General features: G+C 38.8%; 1 protein-coding gene across 4 annotated transcripts in view; it reads right to left on the bottom strand.

The window, feature by feature from the left end:
* EPB41L3 (erythrocyte membrane protein band 4.1 like 3) overlaps positions 1–20,613 on the bottom strand; it is a 140,503-nt gene that overhangs the window by 33,131 nt on the left and 86,759 nt on the right. For all 4 annotated transcript variants that reach the window (XM_032785956.2, XM_075062948.1, XM_075062947.1 and 1 more), the window contains exons 4-11: positions 20,400–20,504; positions 17,984–18,026; positions 13,548–13,623; positions 10,074–10,292; positions 9,700–9,787; positions 6,227–6,379; positions 2,627–2,724; positions 988–1,163 (exon numbers count right to left, since the gene is read on the bottom strand). In XM_032785956.2, coding sequence (XP_032641847.1) covers positions 988–1,163; positions 2,627–2,724; positions 6,227–6,379; positions 9,700–9,787; positions 10,074–10,292; positions 13,548–13,623; positions 17,984–18,026; positions 20,400–20,504 — 958 coding nt within the window. The remainder of the gene's footprint in view (positions 1–987; positions 1,164–2,626; positions 2,725–6,226; positions 6,380–9,699; positions 9,788–10,073; positions 10,293–13,547; positions 13,624–17,983; positions 18,027–20,399; positions 20,505–20,613) is intronic.

The raw sequence follows: 20,613 nt of genomic DNA, 5'->3' as shown, positions 1-20,613 counted from the left end.
TATACAATCAGGCAGCAGCCGAGACAGGGGAAAAAAAGCAAATACAGTATAGTACTGTGTTAAATGCAAACTATTAAAAAAAAGAGGGAAAGCAGCATTTTTCTTCTGCATAGTAAAGTTTAAAAGCTGTATTAAGTCAATGTTCAGTTGTAAACACCTGAAAGAACCATAACGTTTTGTACAGAGTTACAAACATTTCAGAGTTACGAATAACCTCAATTCCCGAGGTGTTCGGAACTCTGAGGTTCTACTGTAACTGAAATCAGCAGCATGGAGAAGAAGTCAACAGGGTGCTATTTCTATGTCTTCTCCCATCATACTTTGTGCTCCTTACGTACCAGTAGCCAACAGATGGGCACTGGTTCCAGGATACAGTCAGTGCGCTTGCAAGCAAGGGGGACCTGGCCAGCCCTTTAGTTCAAGAAAATAACTAGCTCATTAGCTTCCTAATCCAGACTTGAGTGCATACAACTGACTGTGGATGGTATGTTCAAAGGCCCTGAGTGACAGATGAGAACAACTTCTTTTGAAAATCAGTGGGACTTGGTGACTTGAGAGCCTCTGAAAATCTTGGTGACTTGGGAGTCTAAGTGTCTTAAGATCTTTTGAAAATCTCACCCTGCTTGCTGAACTGGAGAAAGGTGCTCAGTGGTGTGATTATTTAGCATCACATAACATCTGTCCAGAATCAAAACCTTTTAAAATCTACCTAGATGAACAACCGTCCAGAAAAATCTTTGGTTCTCTTGCCACATAAGTATTATGCTACAGACTGTGCAAAGTTACTAAAAGCAGGAGAAGGGCCAATATTTATTTAAAGGCGATCTACTTATAATAAAGAAACATGGTGAATATACTTACAGGTCTCATTCAGCAGAAGCTGAAGGGATATGAGATCACAAGAGGTTTATAGCTATTCTCCAGCACTGTCCTTAATGATTATAATTTGTGACAAAACTCCAAGGAAGACAGTTAAGAGGATCTTACCCCCATCTAAGCTGCGAGACATAGTATAACGTTTGCTGGAAGAACGCTCAAAGTAAGGTGCAGGACGGTCTATTAGTGCACTGGCTCGTCGAGTTTGGGCTTGTGTTCTTCCACTGTAGCGGAATTTGGAACCCAGTGTAAGGAATTTCTTTGGCGGTGCCTCTGGTAACAACAGCCTAATAATACACACAGAACAGTAAAAATATTATTCCACACACAAAGAATTTATTTTGTGGATTAAAAAAAAAGTAAAATGTTGTGTATCTTTATCTATCTTAATCTGTGTTCTGTCAACCTCTGTGTAAAGGGAAACAGAGAGCATGCCCTCGACATTGGCTAAGTAATTTTGTAATAGTATACAGAAAGGCTGAGTTTTTCACAAAAAGTCTTTATGGGGAAAATCAGGTTATTTAATAAATGAATCTCTTATTAAAATGAAGAGATACACCTCATCACTGTTTTTTTCTAATTATCAAAAAGAGAAACAAAGATTCAACATTCTTGTGGACTGTCAGTTACGCTGCTTGAAACTAGGATAAGGCCCTTGCCTAAATTTGAAGTTTTTGTTGATACAGATACACTGGAGACTGGCCATCGATCCCTGCAGTCAGTCCAGATTCCCAATGTACACAAGGCCCTACATGCATACAGGTATTCAAATTTTTGAAGTTGGTGCCCCCTGTACTCTACAATTACACGGCTAGTGGAATTTGCTCTTTCCCCTTCTTACCATGGAGTCGTACTGCAAAAACTAACCTTTCCTTTGGGAGTGGGGGAAGGGATTAATGTATTTTTACCCCATGTGATTGCAAAGAATACTTTCCAAATGCAAACCAAATGTAATCAACAGGATGGATAAAAATTGATGACTTAAAAAATAAAATAATCAGATTTTTTAATTTAAATTGGAATTTTTACATTTAAATTAAATACAGGTTTATTTTTAAACAATAAACCAATTTAAATTAAATTAAAATTCACAACCGATGTTAAAGCCCAAACTTACTGTATTATATTAAAATCATTTACATTAAATACAAAAAATAATATTAAGCACTACATGTTTGCTGCCAAGTCACAAAGAAAACAAATCCACTGAATTGGTGGAAACTACTGCTAGGCAAGAAGTATCAGCATTCCTTGAAGGGCTAAACCAACTTGTGACAGCAGTAGTCACCTCTGCAGGTGCAGAGAGAATATATTCTTCCAGTTTATTTCACTAGTTCAGTTCAATGATTAGTTCACTCAAAGCTAAGAAACCAACTGGGAGTTGACAAATCAGGAAGGCCAGTTTTCCTCTTCCAATCTATGAATAAAAACTAGTGATAAAATAACTGCAGGATTTAGACAAGCATTAGCTGATAACATCATTGTGCATATGAAATGAAAAATATCAAGTTGGCAATCAAAAAATCATGTGATATTTTAAGGTCCAATTAGGACCAGCCACAGTTGGAATAATTTTGGTGAAGCATTACAAATACTTTGGGAATAGTAATCTTTCCAAATACGGTTCCAGTTCAGTGATCAGAGAGCTAATAATTTGATCCCAAGTCATTTGGCTGTATTAGCACAATTGTTCTTCTTTTTTTTTTGATTACGCTTTATTCTAAACCTTTAGAAAGGAAACCCCACATACCTGAAAAACGTGTGATGTTCAACACATACTTTCCATAAACGCTTTGCAGCACGATGATTTGGCAACTTAAACCCAATAGTGCTTTCAAACTGTTCAAACTAGGTAGAAAGAAAGAAAACCTGTGTAGTGATTGATTTATATAGATTCAAAGGCCAGAAGAAATCACTATCATAATTTAGCCTGACTTCCTACATAACACAGGCCATAGCACTTCCCGGAATTAATTCCTTTTGGAAATAGAGTGGCTCTTTTATAAAAACATCCAACCTTGATTAAAAAAATTGCCACCACAACCCCTGATAAGTTGTTCCACTGGTTAATTACCCTCATTGTTAAAATTTTTCACCTTATTTCCAAATCTGAATTTGTCTAGCTTCACTTCCAGCCATTCCTTTCTCTGCTAATTTGAAGAGCCCATTATCAAATATTTGTTCCCCGTGTGAGTATTTATAGACTGTAATCAAACCACCCTTTAACCTTCTCTTTGTTAAGCTAAACAGATTGAGCTACTTGAGTCTATTGCTATAAAGCATGTTTTCTAATAATAGAATCATAGGACTGGAAGGGACTTTGAGAGGTCATCTAGTCCAGTCCCCTGCACTCATGGCAGGACTAAGTATTATCTAGACCATTTTCTAATCCACTCCTAAAAATCTTCAGTGACAGAGATTCCACAGCCTCCCTAGGCAATTTATTTCAGTGCTGAACTACCCTGACAGTTAAGAAGTTTCTCCTAAAGTACAACCAAAACTATCCTTGCTGCAATGGAAGCCCATTACTTCCTCAGAGGTTAACAGGAACAATTTACCACTCTCCTCCTTGTAACAACCTTTTATGTACTTGAAAATGTTATCATGTCTCCCCCACCCCTCCCAGTCTCCTCTTCTCCAGACTATATAAACCCATTTTTTCCCCAATCTTCTCTCATAGGTCATGTTTTCTAGACCTTTAATCATTTTTGTTGCTCTTCTCTGGACTTTCTCCAATTTATCCACTTCTTTCCCAAAATGTGGTGCCCAGAACTGGACACAACACTCCAGCTGAGGTCTAATCAGCACAGAGTAGAGAAGAATTACTTCTTATGCCTTGCTTACAACATTCCTGCTAATACATCTGTAAAGGGGCATACTCATCTCTCGTGAGCCCCCCGCCCTCCAGCCAAGTGTGTGTGCCTGTACTCTCTGTGATGTCTCTTTGATGACTCAGCCCTCCCGCCGAGTCACACACAGTCTGTCTGTGTGTTAAAAGCAAAGCACATCCCTTCCAGGGTACAAGTCCACCAGGGTCCTCTCTCAATCCATTCAGTAATGCCTCAGTTTGTCCCTGCTCCGGAATAGGGTAGTGTCCCAGGGCTCCTTCCCTGGAGGCAATGTGTTTGCCCTCTCAGGGCCTTTCTAGCCCCAGCTCTTCAGCTGGGCTACTACAGTTCAGTTTCCCCTCTGGCATACCTCAGTGTCTAGGCCACTTCCCCCAATGACTAATGGGGAGCTTGGGGGGACTGGGGACCACCCACTACTCCAGGTCCCAGCCCAGGAACCCTGTAGTTAGCAGCTGTCCCTGTGTCCCTTTATCTCAGGCTTCATTTACACTACAACTGGGATCGATGACTGGTGGTCGATTTAGCAGGTCTAGTGAAGATCTACCAGTTGATAGCAGATCGCTCTCCAGTCGACCCCTGTACTCTGCCCCGATAAGAAGAGTAAGATAAGTCAACGAGAGAAACCCCCAAGGTGTAGACTCTGCAGCACCTTGACCTCAGGTACATCAATTCCAGCTACGTGAACAGCAGAGCTGGAGTTGTGTAGCATAGGTCGACTTACTGCAGTAGTGTAGATGTAGCCTAAGTTGTGCTACTGCTCTAATTCCCTGGGCCACTACCCTGTGGCCCCATGTCGTCTTCACCCTTACCCCAGGGCCTTGTCCTGACTGCAACCAGCTCAGGGCTTCTTTTCACCCTCACTGGCTTCTGGCAGCACTACCTAATCCAAGGTCCTGCAGCTCCCTCAGCCAGCACACACCATGCACACGCCTCCAGTTCTAGCAAGCGACTGAACCTCACTGTTGCTCTTCATCTCTTCTTATACTGACCCGCTGGGCCCTGATTGGTTGCTTACCACACAGCTGCTCTAGGCAGTCTGGAGGACCTCTCTACTGGTCTTTTCTGGGGTGGAGTGTGGCAGGGCCACAAAGACTCCAGAAGGAGCCTAAGGGCCTAGTCCACCCCATCACAACAGCCCAGAATTATGTTTGCTTTTTTTGCAACAGTGTTACACTGCTGACTTGTATTTAGCTTGTGATCCACTATGATCCCTAGATCGCTTTCCGCAGTACTCCTTCCTAGGCAGTCACTTCTCATTTTGTATGTGTGCAACTGATTGTTCCTTCCTAAGTGGGATACTTTGCATTTGTCCTTATTGAATTTCATCCTATTTACTTCAGACCATTTCTCCAGGTTGTCTAGATACAGTTTCATATTAATTTTCTCTACCTATATCATTTCATTACCTTGTATGTACATACCTGCACATCTCTACAAATATATACACATACATTCTCCTGATTCCTGTCTTGAAATCCCGGCTTGGGTGATGATGGAATAGTTTGTTAGGACTCCGAACGAGGAGTCAAGAGTTTATTGATTAAAGATGGCTGCCCTATGCATTGTAGCACAGAACGGACTTTTAAAGAAAGGGTTTGGGAGATTCAGAAGAAAGAATTATGTGGTTAGTGCCTCTCAACTATTTGTTGCTCTAATGTTTTAACAACTTAACAGCGATGAGAAAACATTTGGATTTTCTGACAGTAGCCTGAGGTGACAAAGAGTCCTCTGAGATTGATTTAGGTTTCAGAGACCACTAGGATTAAGGAGGTATATAGGAAAGGAACTGGAGTTAGTAAAAGAGTGGGAAGTGTTTGTCTAATCTCTCTCTATGGGATTAAATACCTTCAGAAGAAAATGAGAAAGGCAGGTGACTGAAAGGGTTTGTGGTGGATGCTATGCATCCAATTAAAACCACCAGAGGGCACTCTTCATATAATAGTTCAATACACCTTCAAGCACTTCAGAAGATGAAATGCTGTAGATCTGAAAAACTAACATTCTTACATATCAATATTACTGATGGATAGATATTTTATTCCACTGATTTAGTATTCCAGGATATTTGTAAAGCTCTGAATGTGTGGCCCATGTGCTCCTCTGATTGGAAAGGATGAACAGACCCCAGTTTAAACCATGTATAATCTCTGACCAGCTACAGTGAGAAGCACCCCATACATAAGTATATTTACTAATATTTTATCAACATATTATTCACATTCACAAAATATTTATGACATGGTATATGAGAGTGTTATCTTTAAATGCAACAGGACAAATTCATCCTTCATGTTATTTCATGACCCAGAATGTATTTTAGACATATTTTAAACAACAGATTTGCCTAATCTTTCCTAAGGGGAAAAAAATTCAATACATCTTAAAAATTTAGATGAGTACTGATACAAACTTGTGAACAATGACAAACAAACCAGTCCATCAGGTCACAGAGTACTTTGAATACGTTTCTTTTACTAGTATATGTGTCAGGGTCTGCTTACCTCTCCTGGTCGGATTTTGATGTAGAAATTGTTCCTCTTATATGAAATTTTCAGAACTTTTGGCCAGGCAAATCTATTTATCCTGAGTCTGTCTCGATATATTAAGAGACCACTGGCACAAACCCCTAACATTATTTCAACTCCTTCAGAATCCTGAAAAAGTAAGCAACATACTTTATTGATTTCTTCTCTCCTTTTCCAAAGTCCCATAAAATTTTTATATGTCATGTTCATATCTGAGCTACATATTTGAACTGTGTTAGCAGTGGTGACTCATTAGATAACCTTAGTTTACTTATTATTCAGATCTATACAAACAGCTGTAAGGTGCCATATTTAACAACATCATATACAAAGAGGATGAAAGATTTTACTGAATGTTAAAAACTTCTCTGAAAGACTTCAAAAAGGAAAAAAAGATAGCATGAAAAGGTTTCACTACATTGATAATTGCTTTATTAAACAGTATTACCTCCTTAATGCTATAAGCACAACCATAAGACTGGGAGTGACGAGTGACATTTCTTTATTATCCTGTTTAGTATATATCCCTCATCATCATGATTGTTTGTCTTGTGCAGTTGCACATCTAGTTTTTCTCAAGGTTATTTATGTAGTTGCACCTATGCCAATACTCTTCCTTCCTCATTTCTTTGCCAGCGTAAACGAATTCGTAAATAGCAAAAAAAAAAAAAAAAAAAAAAAGGCAGCTTTTAGAATGGAATGGTTCCTTAAAGTCTTTGCTTATGGGGCTTGTGCTGTCACTCATTATGCCTGAGACAACAGGCTGCAGTTCACATTTCTCAGGAATTTAAGGTGTCAAAAGCACCCATTTAGAAATCTTACACAATAGTCTAAAAAACGATCTTTGCCATTTACTATCACAGATGCATGCACCTGGAGATTTGACAAGGATTCATGTTTCATTATATATGTTTAATCTAATTGGAAACAAAAAGGTTATCACTTTAAGCTTGGAGGCTTTTTTAAAAACTATTTTAAAATAATTTTAAGTTACCAGCAATCTGACAACAGAACTTACAAAACTTTCATACTATGACAGTCATGAAATGAGTGAAGTGGTTTCCTTTAGTCTCCTAGCAAATCATCTTTTAAAGATATACTGAAAATCTGGCTGCATTTTAAGGTGAACCAAAAGACAAGAGGCATATTTAATTTAGATGTAAAGGACATGCACAATTTGAAAATTCTATTGCAATTCAAAAATTGCTCATGCTAAACTTTCTTAAGGTGAGGTATACAGCAAAGAACTAGACAGTGTATAAAATGTACTTCACCATGAACGAGAGATCAATAAGAGACAGAGCAAAAGTGTGTGTGTGGGGGGGGCCTCAAAGGGGAATGACATCTAAATAAAACTAAAATTTCAGTGTTGGGATGTACTATCCAAAAATCAAATTAGGATCTGCAGTGTATTTCAGTTTTTCATTTTTCTAAGAACAAAGAAGTGTTTAAACACACTGAGCCAGCTTTTCAAAAATAAAGGCTTCAGATCCATAAGCAAAATGCACACACCAAGGAACTATTTCATCTTACCTGTTTAAGAAAAGATTTATCTCCTGAACTTTAACCTTTGTACCAGTAATACCTGCATTCAGGCCCAGATCCTGCCACCTCCATTCCCCAAGCAGTCCTGCTGATTTAAATGGGAGTACTTGAGGAAGCAGGTTTACTCACATTGAGTAATGAGGGGCAGATTCTGGTTCTTAGTATATGGGTGAAGAGACTACCCAAGGCAGCTCTAAAGAGCAGAAAGGTCGTAGCCACACTGGAGAATACATTACACATACTTGTACAGTTTTGCATATGTAGGCGACTTACATAATTAACATCAAAATATTAATTCCCATTTATAAACACAACTGTCAGTCCTGTTTTCAAGGAGAGTGCTTAATCAAGGAACAGAATAATTAACTTAGTGACTGTTCGCAGCCTTCAGCTCATTGATGCAGCTTTTATTATATCTTCTCTAGACAGTAAGCAACTTTGATATAAATACACATCAATTTTACTGAAAGTTTTGCCCTGATCCTTTTTGTTTTTCATTCTCTGTCAGATAAAACTGGATAACAAGGTCTTTGTTGCACAGAATACGTTACTCCAATAGTTGCACTTTTTTAGTTACCAGCATTTCTCCAGCATTACACAATTTTTTGAGAGAATAACTAGGCCCTATTGCAAAGTAACTAATTTTGGTATCAAAGACCAAAACATATTTTGCATAAAAACTCACAAATGTTCTTTGCTGCTCTCACTCTGAGGATGGAGTATGTTAAAATGCTACAAAGAACGGAGTGACATTTCCTACTCCAGTTCCAGCTTTGCTCCAAATGTGCCTCAAGATCTTGAGCATACATGCAAGAGACAAGAAAAGCAACAGCATACCTATTGGGAGAATGCTGTCCACTGAGCCATAGACAGCATTTTCAGTGTAGGCAATTAATAGACTACAAAGGATTACCTTGAAGTCTGTAATACACATACACAGTTCCTACGAAATGCCTCAAGCACGTGGATGAAGGCCCTTTCAAGATCCAAGCAGCATATTTATCTCAGCTGTTGAAAGGTTCTGATGCAGAATGAAAATGGCTGTACAGTAATTTGACCTTTCTCAAAAAATGTGGAGTTCTTCCAAAGCTCTGGTCTTTGGTCCAGCATCAATTTGCCAAGGACATTTACTGACTTCACTCTACAGTTGCTGGAATCTATCAATCTTTTTCTGAATAGTGAAACAGAAAAATTAAACCCCTCCCCCCACAAGACTACAAAATGACTGGAGATCTCTGATCAACCACACTGAGTGAGTACCTCTTGATCTGTGAATGTACCTAAGCTAGCTGATAATTTTAGAGACAGTTTCATCATGGCAGATTTATTCCAAGAGAGTTCCTATTCATTGGGCTAACTGAAACAAATACACTTTATCCTTACCAATCTGATTAAGTCCCAATATGGTTAAAGTGCTTCAAAGTACTTTTGCAGTGTTAGAAGTGGTCTGCTTGTCTAGATAAAACACCATAATTGACTTTATTAAATTGGAAAAATTCAACTGAATCCAAATGACGATCATTGTCTGGATGTCTTCTGATAAAAATGCATGCATATTTTTCAGACAAATCCAGTCAATAGCTTTGAGGCTCATTACATTAACTGTTTCTCAGATCACAGCTTTCAAAAAAGCTTAGTTTGTTTAATCAGCTAGACAGACTTTTTGAACCATGCATACCAACAGTTGATGGAACTGGAATCAACTAGTTAAATTTTGCAACAACTACAAAATGTAGCTGCGTTTACATCATTACACACTAATCACTTTGGGCCTATTTCTGCCACTTTTGCTCACCTGGTAGTTACTTAATCTAAAAGTGAAATAAAGTACTAGTCAAGCTGAGAAGGGGTATAGAAATGGGCCCCATAATATGAAACAAAGAGTTTTTAATCATAGTCCAGACCTTGGCATGATGTAGATCAACTCCATACATGGATAGTTTTTTGGCATTCTCCAAGAAATGCATCTCAGCTTCTGCAGGTGTCATTCCCCTGGAAAAAAACAGTCATTACTAGTATCAATTTTGAGCAAGCATAATATGGAATAAACTTCAATACATGGGAAACACATTGTCAGAATTTAGCTAGAAGCCATTACACACTTTGCATTGTTATCTTCTATGCTAAAGAACATTTTTTTGCTAGCAAAACAGTCTCACTCCTCCAAAAGACCTGTGCAGAACTGTTAGTTCCCTCAAAATAACATTTTGCAGCAGATTCTAATATTTCACATGGAGGATGCTCAAGCTCCGAAGTTGAGTGGAGGTTCACTGCTCACCTGTGGCTCTTGTGCAGCTCGATTACTTTGTCTTCCAGTTCTTTAGTTTGATTTGGTGCAAACCGGAATTCACTGACATAATCACTTCCATATTCATCAGGATCATAATCTCCAAGTTCTGACTGAACGGTATAGGACCCCAAAAGAGCAAGAGTAACAAAAGAACAAGGCAGCCGTCCAGACACTATGTCATCTCTCAGCTGCAAGCAGAGGTAGTACCTATAAAATATAAGAGCAAGAGTTTATAGGAGCTCTTCCAGCACTTTTAGAGAAGAGATGTGGTTCAGTCAGTAGTAAGAACTTCTAGGGTCTTTTCCTGACTCTATCCCTGACAGTCCTTGAGCAAAACACCCAATTTACACCCAAGTTCCTCCATGTGTAAAAACTGGGATAAATGCTTGCCTATGTAACAAATGAGTGCTAACTCTTACATAATTAATCTTCGTAAAGCACTTCGAGGTTCATTGATGAAGTAGGCTACTCTCTGTGTTTTATAACTATACTATAAGTCAGCAGTTCTCAAAAAGTATTTCTTTCTGAGGCCCCGCAATATGCTATAAAATCTCCCCGGCCCAGCTCTGCTGCAACAATTGTTTTCTGCATATAAAGACCTGGGCTGGTATTAGGAGATAGCAAGGAGGGCAATTGCCTGGGACCCCAAACCACAGGAGGCACCACAAAGCTAAGTTGCTCAGGCTTCAGTCCGTGGCCCCAGGCTGCAGTCCCACGTGGCAAGGTTTTGGCTTTCTGCCCAGGACCCTAGAGAGTCTAACGCCAGCCATGCTTGGTGGACCCCCTGAAACCTGCTCATGGTCCCACAGGGTTGAGAACCTCTGGTATAAGTTACAGAGAAAATTCCCCATTAGATATTAACTATACTAAGGTACCTACTGTCATTCAGATATCCTGAGCAATTCATCTTATTTGATTTATAATTTTCTCTAATAAGCACTTTAGAAATATCAGTTAACTGATTAGCTAAAAATAAAAAACAACAAATTACTATTTCCCATAAGGGCAGCTATGCTGCTAAAAATGATCCCATTAATCATGCAATGTGAGGGCCAGATAGAAGAAACTGAAAATAGTTTCAGAGGAACTAGAAAAGAAGGGAGGTTTAGCGGCTAAGGCACAGGACTAGGAGAAAATCATGACCCTACTACAGATTTACAGTGAGACCTTGGGCAAATTGCTTAATCCCTGCATCTGAATCCCCATATGTATAATGGGGATCATAAGTCTTCCTTTCTCCCACCCTTTGCCTGTATTGCCTAGTTAGATTGTAAATTATGAACCAGTGTCTGCCTCTCATATATTTCCACGCAGTTCCTAGCACCATGGGGCCCCCAGTCTCATCTGGGGCTGCTAGATGCTAACATCAAGCAGCAAGGGGTTGAAGGCTCAAATGGCAAGAGTGAGCAGGGTCCTAGAGCACGGACTCCAACCTGAGCCCAGAAGTCCACACAGCAGTGAAATGACCCTGAAGCCCTGTGAGCCCGAGTTGGCTGGCATGGGCCAGCCGCAGGTTTTCTTTGCTGTGTAGACACACTCAGAGAAACTCTAGAAGGCACTGGAGGAGTGGGCCATGCTGACTCTAATCTTTCTCTGCAGTCCCCTTTTCCTCCTGGGGAAAGAGGGAATATGCTGTTGCCAACTACTGGCAATTTATTACCACTGATCTGATTTTATCCTGTCACAGCCAATCTCACTATGAAGGAAAAAACCTCAAGTCCTAGACCATTTTCAGTCCTGCCTAGTGGAAAAAAGCCCTGTCTCACTAGCCACCTTTTGGGAAAGAGCAGCCAATCAGGGCTGCTACAGGAAGCAGGTGGGCAATGCTTTCTTCCCTCCCACCAGGAGGAGAGAGGAAACAGGCAATATCATTTGCACAAGGGGGGCCAGGGAGGCGCAAGCAGAGAGACCCCAGCTGCTCATTGTGGGATTGATCCTTTCTCCTCCAACCCCCTCCTGTGAAAAGTAATTGGTTCTTCCCACCTCTACTCCTCTCTAATGCTGCTGCATCAGGGCTAGCAACGGGGAGAACCTCCTCCACAGTTAAAGGAGGAGCAGCTTTGGAGCAAAGGAGGGTCAGCGTGAAGAACTGTATGGACGGAGCTGATGTGGGTCTGGAGCAAATGTGATGGAAGGGTGCGGGAGGAGAATTCATTGCTGTAGAGATGAGGTGACTAAAATTGCATTTCTCCATCATGATGATGATAATGTGGGGGAGTTAAAGTCAGAAAATAGCTCAAACATTAAGGAAATGAATGATTTTGGGGCCAATCATGATTTTTTGGCGTCTGAGTCATGATTTTGGCGGTTGGCAACAGTGGTGAGAAAAAAAAGAGTAGGCTGAATTGGACAAAAGAAAAGTATAAATTGCAAGCAAACAATCTGATTAAAAACAAAAGGAGGACAGAGGGAAAACTAGGAAGCAGAAGATAGAGGGGGAGAAATAGAATGGGAGAAAAGTTTGTGCAAATAATGGTTTACAGGGGAGCCACAGTTTTATATTTTGTTTGAGGCCCCATAATTCCCTGCAGCTCCGGACCTTTCTACTTGTGTAAGTGAACATTGCAGCCTGGTGTCTTTTCCAAATCTCACAACACCCAGACTGCATGAGACTAGGATGCAGAATGCATTAGACTGCACTGCATGACTGGGTCAAAAAGTCAGCAGAAGGGTCCTGCACCACAGGGACAGCCAGCCAGGGTCACTTAGCCCCAAAAGGTCCTTCACAGTGAGAAAGGACTAGCAGAAATTAGGTTAGGCTACGATCTAGTTCTGGACTTGGTTTTGAGGGTGAACCAAGGATAGGATTCAGATTCAAAGGCATCCTGAGCTGTTCTTGTGAAATTTTGGCACCTCAAATGGCAGAAGTCTCATGAGACCAATTGATGTGAATTCCTGCTACTTTGGGCTGTATCCAAAAATAAAGCTGGGAATTAACCCACTTCTGGGTTTGGATCAACCCTGAACCAAAACCATGGGAACAGGTTTAGAGCTGGAGATTTAAATTTGAAAACACATAATTGAGGGAGAGAGATAAGTAATGTTTACTTTTGAAATTCTGGTTCATGTTCATGTCCAGTTTGATGATTAGAGTTGTATTTGTGTCACACAGTGTCTAGAGGACCCAACAAAACAATAATAGGCAAGACTAGGTACTGCAATGTTTGTGAACTCTGAAGGTAGAATTAATTCTTCTCATTAGAAATACGTATTCAGAAAGCCTGATTTTGGTATCAGTTTATCAAATGTGAAAGTCTTCTAGTTTGGAAGTCAAAACAATGAATAAAACCCCCAACTATTAATCTTTTCTCTACTAATAGAACATCAAATATTTTCCATTAGCTCATAATTAGAAGGCGGCTGATAGTAAAATAAAAACATTCATGCTTCCAGACAGAATGTCACTGTTGTCAAAAATGTGTTTAAAAGCACTTTTGGAAAGGTATTTATCCTTTCAAATACCTGGTAATATCTTCAGACAGCTGGGAAGGATCTGGAGGGTAAAATTTCACATTAAAGGAGAACTGCCAAGCACCACCTGAAAAAAACCCACAGGTTCATTGAAATTGCCTACAGAAGTACAAATGAAGATGTTCACACTGTTAGCTTACTAGCAATCTAAAAGATAAATTAGGAAATATTCCAGTCAAATATTCAGTAATGACAAGTTTTATAGTCGTCTTCTTGTATGCAGTATTTAAAATACCTTCCTACTTCTCACAGTTACAGTTCGAGGCCTACAGTTCTTTTCTTGCATAGTGAACAGTAATTTACTTCTAATGCCCTGAAAATTGAGCAAGAAAAGAGTCTGTTTACTGAGATTAGATATATTAAAAAGTAGCCTATAGAAATAAAATAAAATAAAAAGAAAACAAAACCTGGAGATAAGCATTGGAAACACCGCATGTTAAAAATGAAAATGGGCTTTAAATATGTGACCACAATTATGTGCAAAATAGGTAATTCTATTAGTCTATAACCCCCCACTCAGCAGTGTCTGAATGCTGTTTTAGCACACACACTGTCTCTTTAGCTGGCATAAATTATCATACAGATAAAATTGTAAGGACAAATTTAGAAGCCATTAATGAAAAAACGGACCCACATTTTTAACACTAGGTAAATATTAATAATATAGTACTTTAGATAACTCATGTCACAGGCAATAACTTTACATATCTTATAAGACATTTTTAATAGGACCCTACTTTTCAATACTATAGATAAAAAAAAATACCAAGAACATTCCAAAAAACTAGGAAAAATTTAAGGGGATAAGGATTCCTAGAAGAGAAAACTGATGTCTCATGTTTAATAAATGGCACTGATAAAAAAGCCAAATGCTTGGCTAACTAGCAAGCAAAAAAAACAAAACAAAACAAAAAACCACATCCCCTCCCCACACCTCTGGTAGAGCCTATCAGCAACCAAGATTCTGTTGAATTAATTACATAGCTCTTCACCTATATTACTACTACAGAAACCCTATATTAGTTGATCACCCCCTGCACACAACCAATATCTGAGGTGACATTACTGTGGGAATTGAGAAATGGACATCAAGATAACCTGATGCTTTAAAATATGATAATCTATTAAAATACAGCACTGAACTGAAAAATACACTTTTAAAAAAATGTCCAACACACTTGCTGTATAATGATGGTTACAGATTCTTTGTGGGCACTATGTGAAATAGGACTCCTCTTTATAAACTCTACCGTGTATCCTTTCATTCTAACACAACTAACAGGTGTTTTGCCCTAAATTGTGATGAATGTATGTTTTGAAGGTGTGTCAACTTCTACTACTGGATTTTATGCTGGATAGAAGAAAGGAACTGTTAATGTTGACTATATTGCAAATGCTACTTTTAAATTGCCTTAAAATTCCATATAGTTTTCTTGATCATGTATTTAGGACTGTTTGTTTAGGGCCTACAATGAGATCTGTGTGGTTCATTCCTTGCCTCATGCAGAAGGCCCCGCTGATTTCAGGTCCTTCAGATCTTCAGCTGTACAGATATCATTGCAGGATCAGAGCCTTAATTTGCTGAATCTATTTGAGAACATAGATTGCATATGCTAAAAGAAGCTGAAATTTAATACAGAGGAAGATAGCCCCAAATTCTCTGTGAAATTTTTGGATACACACCCTCGTTTGAGAAAGAAGGGAGAGAGAAGATCCCCCTGACAAACAAGATATAAATTAAATCCATATTGTGTGCCTCAGGAGTATGATTCTGTAAAAAAGTATAACAGGCCCGATTCTCCTCTTGCTTATGCTGGTTTCAATCAAGAATAACTCTATTGAAGTCAATGGTTTTAAACTAGTGTGAGGAGAATCAGACCCAGAAACTCTATGAACAGTGTTGGTCAAAATCTTTTCTCAAATACTAGCTTGGATTTCCTTCTGCCTGCAGTGCAACCGAGCACTCTTGAAAGCAGACATTTGTCCTATATTCTCATCAGTATTCAATACGATTGTGGTTTTAATCACTCATTAAAAAAGATAACTTTTCTACTGTTCCAAAGTTCTTAACAGAATTATCTGAACTAAGCAAATTAACACCGTCATCTATGACAATTCTAACTGTTCCCAGTGTCAACTGTAGGACTAGCCTTTTCTGCCCTGGTTAGTCTCTTGCTGTCACAATCTTTCATTGTCTAGCTTTTAGCTAAGACACACGTTAAATACACTGCAATCAGCTGTATGTAGTTGGACTGCCTTAACTGCATCAACAATCTACATAACTTGCTATCAAAGTCTACAGCACTTTCTTTTCCCGTGATAACTTTTCAGTATCCTATTAACAATTACACAATAGAACACAGATTTCATTATTTTTCATTGCACTTCATTTTTAGATGGTATATATAATATCTAGGATAGTTTGGAAAAGGTGAAGTTAGAGTATTTTTCATAATGATTAAGCGAAATTTTCCACACTAAGTTTAAATTAATCCTTTGAATTTTGAAATGGTAACCTAGTATTTTAGGGCCTGATCCTAGAAACACAAACTACCAGATGTAATTCCTTGTAAATGCTAGGCTGCTGAAAGTGATTATTTATAAGGTGTGTGGAGGAGAATACTGACGTTTTCTTGCCAAAATAAAATCACATTTATAAACATTACAACAGGTTTCCAAAGAGCTATTGGAGGAAAAGAAAGGTAGGTCACATTTTGAGCCTAGCAGCCTTGACACAGGTTCCCTTCAAAACATTTTTGGATTACTAACACAGCATACAGCTAAATTTAACTACTGAGCCTTTTAAAATATTCACATGAAGCAGAAAATTGATTCTCCTTGTGAAGCAGTAAGTCATCTTAGGAACAAAGTTCAAATTATTGGAGAAATGCAGGAATGAGACAAAGATGTTCTGGGTAGAGGGATATCTGTACTAACACAGTTACGTGTTTTGGTATGTGAGGCCAGCAGTGTTTCCAGATGTGACCCAAATGACAGTAATTCAAAGAAAACAATTTATATCTTGTGACCCAGGCCCCAAAGATTATATTGCTTAATGCTGAGTTTAGACTTTTCCCTCTCTGTAAATGTCAAGTTGTTTTTAGCAATGAGACATTTATATTTCATGATCCTGACCAACTGATTGATTTTGTTGGAGGGTAAAAGAAGATGAAGAAAAACATCCAACAATTCTTCTTCTACAGACTCAGAAATAGACCTGAATAAATAATACGAAACTCCACATTTGAGATGGGGCTTAATGATAAAAGTGATGTTTTCTCTTGAAGAGGGAGTGCAATATTCACGAAGACTTCAACTACCTGCTGCTCCCCTCTATTCCTTCCCCATACAGTACCAGTCTTTGAGGTTGGAGCTCAGGCCTGCAAGTGATTGGTAGGTTTGCAACCCATTGATCATTCTAACTGGTAACTCAGGCCCAGGGGGTGAGGGCATTTAAAGAACCACATGTGTGGGCGAGGAATATTCCTGCTCTACAGGCTGCCAGGCAGAGAGCTTCGCTTGCAGTGACCCACTCCTACACACTACATTGGACGGGAATCTCCCACTGAGACAATGTGCTATTTATGGTGCAGTTAAGTGGAGTTCAATTGTCTCTGTCCTCCACTCTTTCTGGGTCTCTGTGCCTTACAGCAGGTTAGATAGATTGTCACACTTCGGGTCAGGTCATCCTCCATTTCCCTGCTTGGTCCGGCAAAGTCCTGATATAATTATAAACATGTGTTTTGGTGTAGGCAGATGACATAGGTGGATGGGTAGCAATTTTTTGGATCTTTTAAGGGGGATATTATTTTTAATGTCCGAAAGGCACCCAGAGCATTGGGTAAGATAATAGCAGGTATATGGTGTGGGGCACTTCCAGTGAAGAGTTTAATTTCTCTCAGAAGGAGATGGCCATAGGGGGACACACAGCTTGGAGAGAGTTTGAATCTTTTTTGGGTAACCATTAGTTTGCTTGGTGGATTTATTTGTTGGGCAATAAATTAATAGTTAAGTACCAGGTTAACTTGATTCATAAATGAAATTGCATCTGGGAGCCTTAAACCATATGTGTTGTGTCAGTGTGCTTAGTAGGGTTCTACCTGGATGATGATCTCTCAGTAGTTACTGCTGCTTTATATAAAGTCACTTATATTGGCAATATGTTCTCTCAAGCTGGGAAAGTGTGTTAACATGAAACTCTTTTGTATGAGTATGTACGACTTTTCTCACACCATTATTACATGCAAACAATGTGGAATACCAGGGAAACCTGCATTTCCAATTTTATACTCAGAAATGTAAAGTTATTTTTCAATAAATGTTTTAATTTTGTTCAAAAGTATTTCATATTATCAACATTGCTCTCCATATTAAAACATTTCCCAGATTGCCTCACACAGACACATACATGATTGATTACAACTTACTTCGGATCTGCTTTTTGATTTCCTTTGCAGGGTCCAACCAGTTCTGAAAAGAAATTTTTTTTAATTTAACTATAAATACAGTGAAAATTATTTTTAAACATTGATATTAACAGCACTGAAATGAGACAAAGTAACGTTAAATGTGTTCAGTGGCCTTTTAAAAACTCAGCATCAAATGCCACATTTGTTGGCTAAATTAACTTCTTGCTCCATCTCTTTCCTTTGGAATACTGTAGCTACAGCAATTATTTTATGCTAATACACTTTCTTGATTCCTTGAAGGGTTTTGTTGTTGTCGTAAGAACTTCTTATATCACAGGAACCTGCAGACTAGGTTAGAACACAGGCATCCTCTAATAGCACGTCCACTGACCTTTCATTAGCACACCAAAAGGCTCTTGTTTGCTTAAACCTTGAAAGGCTGGAGGGACTGAAGATTCTGGCCCTGCTCAGGTACATAAAGAGAAGGAAGAGGACATGAGCCTCTCCTCTATTTGTGCCTCAGGCTTTAATCCATTGAGGAGTTCAGACATTGTCCCTTGCTAAGATTTCCTCCAGTGCTAGCTATCCAAAAGGGTGAGGTGTTCTGTGCAGTGTCATCATTCACACTGACCAGCAGAGCTAGCCAGGTGTATGAGAGACCTGTACGATACAGCTGTTGAAAGGATGGGGAACTGCCACTGCAGTGCATGCTCTCTGGCAGTCAAGGCGGAATTGTGGCTGCATCACAATTCTGCTTGGGATATCTTACTGCAGCATAGTATCGCTAACCATTTCAGCAGGCGGCATGGTTTAAAACCCACAGTCTAGACTGCTTTGTACCTGTTTTTCTCTCTCAGATATTGGGAGGTTATGTCCCTGAACTTCAGCATTGTCTTAACCAATGCAAATTAATATTTAATATGTATATCATTCATAACAAAAGCAGTTTGTTAACCCCCTAGGAAAAATTCCACTTTCTCCAGGGAAAAACAAACAAATATAGCAAAAACCCAAACCAAACAAACCTCAGAACAACCCTTGCACCTTACCCCGCCTTTCCTTAATCAGCTGGTAGCTGCTCAGAATCAGTTAGTCTGTACTCCAAAGTATGAGGCTACAAGAGTATAATATGCCACTACAATTAAGTTGCCTCAGGGTTTCTTTTTAAAGCCCTGTTTTCAGATATTTGTAACTCAGGTAACTCAGATGGAAAAATTTGATATGGATTCTTACAAAGCATAAAGATCTTCAGCCTGGAAGATGTTTTTTCTATGTTGGGGTGGGGGTAGGGGGAGTGAGAATGGGGGGTGGTGGAAGGATGAACAAGCTGTTTTTACATTGTAAAATTTAAAAATATATGTAGAAATTAAAAATAAACTATTGCTCTGACACTATCATGTACATGTTTTTTAAATTAATTATTGACTTATTCTAGACACTTTTGTAAAGTGACTTGAGATCTATAAATGTTGAACATCATTATTATTAGTAATCTGACATGATTTCTAAATACACACTTATTTTGGCCCCACTTCAGGAAAGCATGACTGTTCAGGAAAGAAGTTAAGCACATGCTTACCTTGAACTTTAACTTAAAGTTAAGTACACACTTAAGTGCTTCCTTGAATCAGGATGGAACTAAGCACCTGCTTAATTGCTTTTTGCATCAGTGCCAAAATCCTCATTTTAAAAAAATCCATAAATATAGAAAGTAAGGGTTCTCACTAAGAGAGAAAACCACCACATACTTATATGAAAACCTGTTAGGGGACTCTTTTATAATACACATTTTAACCAAGACATATCAAAAGGGAGTTAATAAAATACTTTTAAAATATTTAGAGGGTCCTTTGATGCTCCTTATCTCGTCCTAACGTGTACAATGTACATGTTGCATAGATCTCAGATTATTGTATCCCAGTACTAATTGAGCAATAATGCTCAGGTAAAGATAACATGAGTCTTGAAAGGGAATTAGCAGCAATAGTGAATTAACTTATGCCTGTCTGAGTCACAACCTTAACATTAAATAAACTGTTTTTAGTATTAAATATATTTATGAATGTAAATCTGATTTTCAAGGCAGTATTGGAACAAACCATACTAGAAAGAGAAAAGCTACATGATCCACTTCTCTTACATCATAAATAACCAAGGCAAAAGGAAGACAGGAGAACATTGTTCCTATTCCTGGGAGGTACAAACAATTAAAAAGGAGATGGCATTAAGTAAAGACGCATCCTTTGGGAGGTAAAACTAGAACATCAGTTCTGGATTGTAGGTAACTGATCACTGGGAAAAAAAAATCTGATGGCCACATATCTTATCCCATGCAAACTCAAGATCAATGCCAGTTAGCAAGATTCTAGTTCTGTTGATTTTCATTCTACTTCCTTTTAATTCAAGAAAACCCTGGCAGATGTGTCTTCTTTACCTTTTGGTTTTCCATGTCTCTGTATGTTAGCCCAAAGTAGTCCTTTTCCAAAAGATTTAGATGTTCACATACTTTGTCAAACAATATTTGACCTCTGGAGCGTTTCTATGGAAAACAAAAGAATATTTTCATCAATTTCAAGGTACAGCAACATTTAAAAGAAACCCTCTTTGGTATAATAAAGTTACGAAACCAATCTTGATTTATCTTAACC

This window comes from Chelonoidis abingdonii, chromosome 2 (assembly GCF_003597395.2).
Source record: "Chelonoidis abingdonii isolate Lonesome George chromosome 2, CheloAbing_2.0, whole genome shotgun sequence".
NCBI lineage: Eukaryota > Metazoa > Chordata > Testudines > Testudinidae > Chelonoidis > Chelonoidis abingdonii.
The sequence above is the reverse complement of the archived record's forward strand: the minus strand, read 5'-3'. Positions and strand labels throughout refer to the sequence as shown.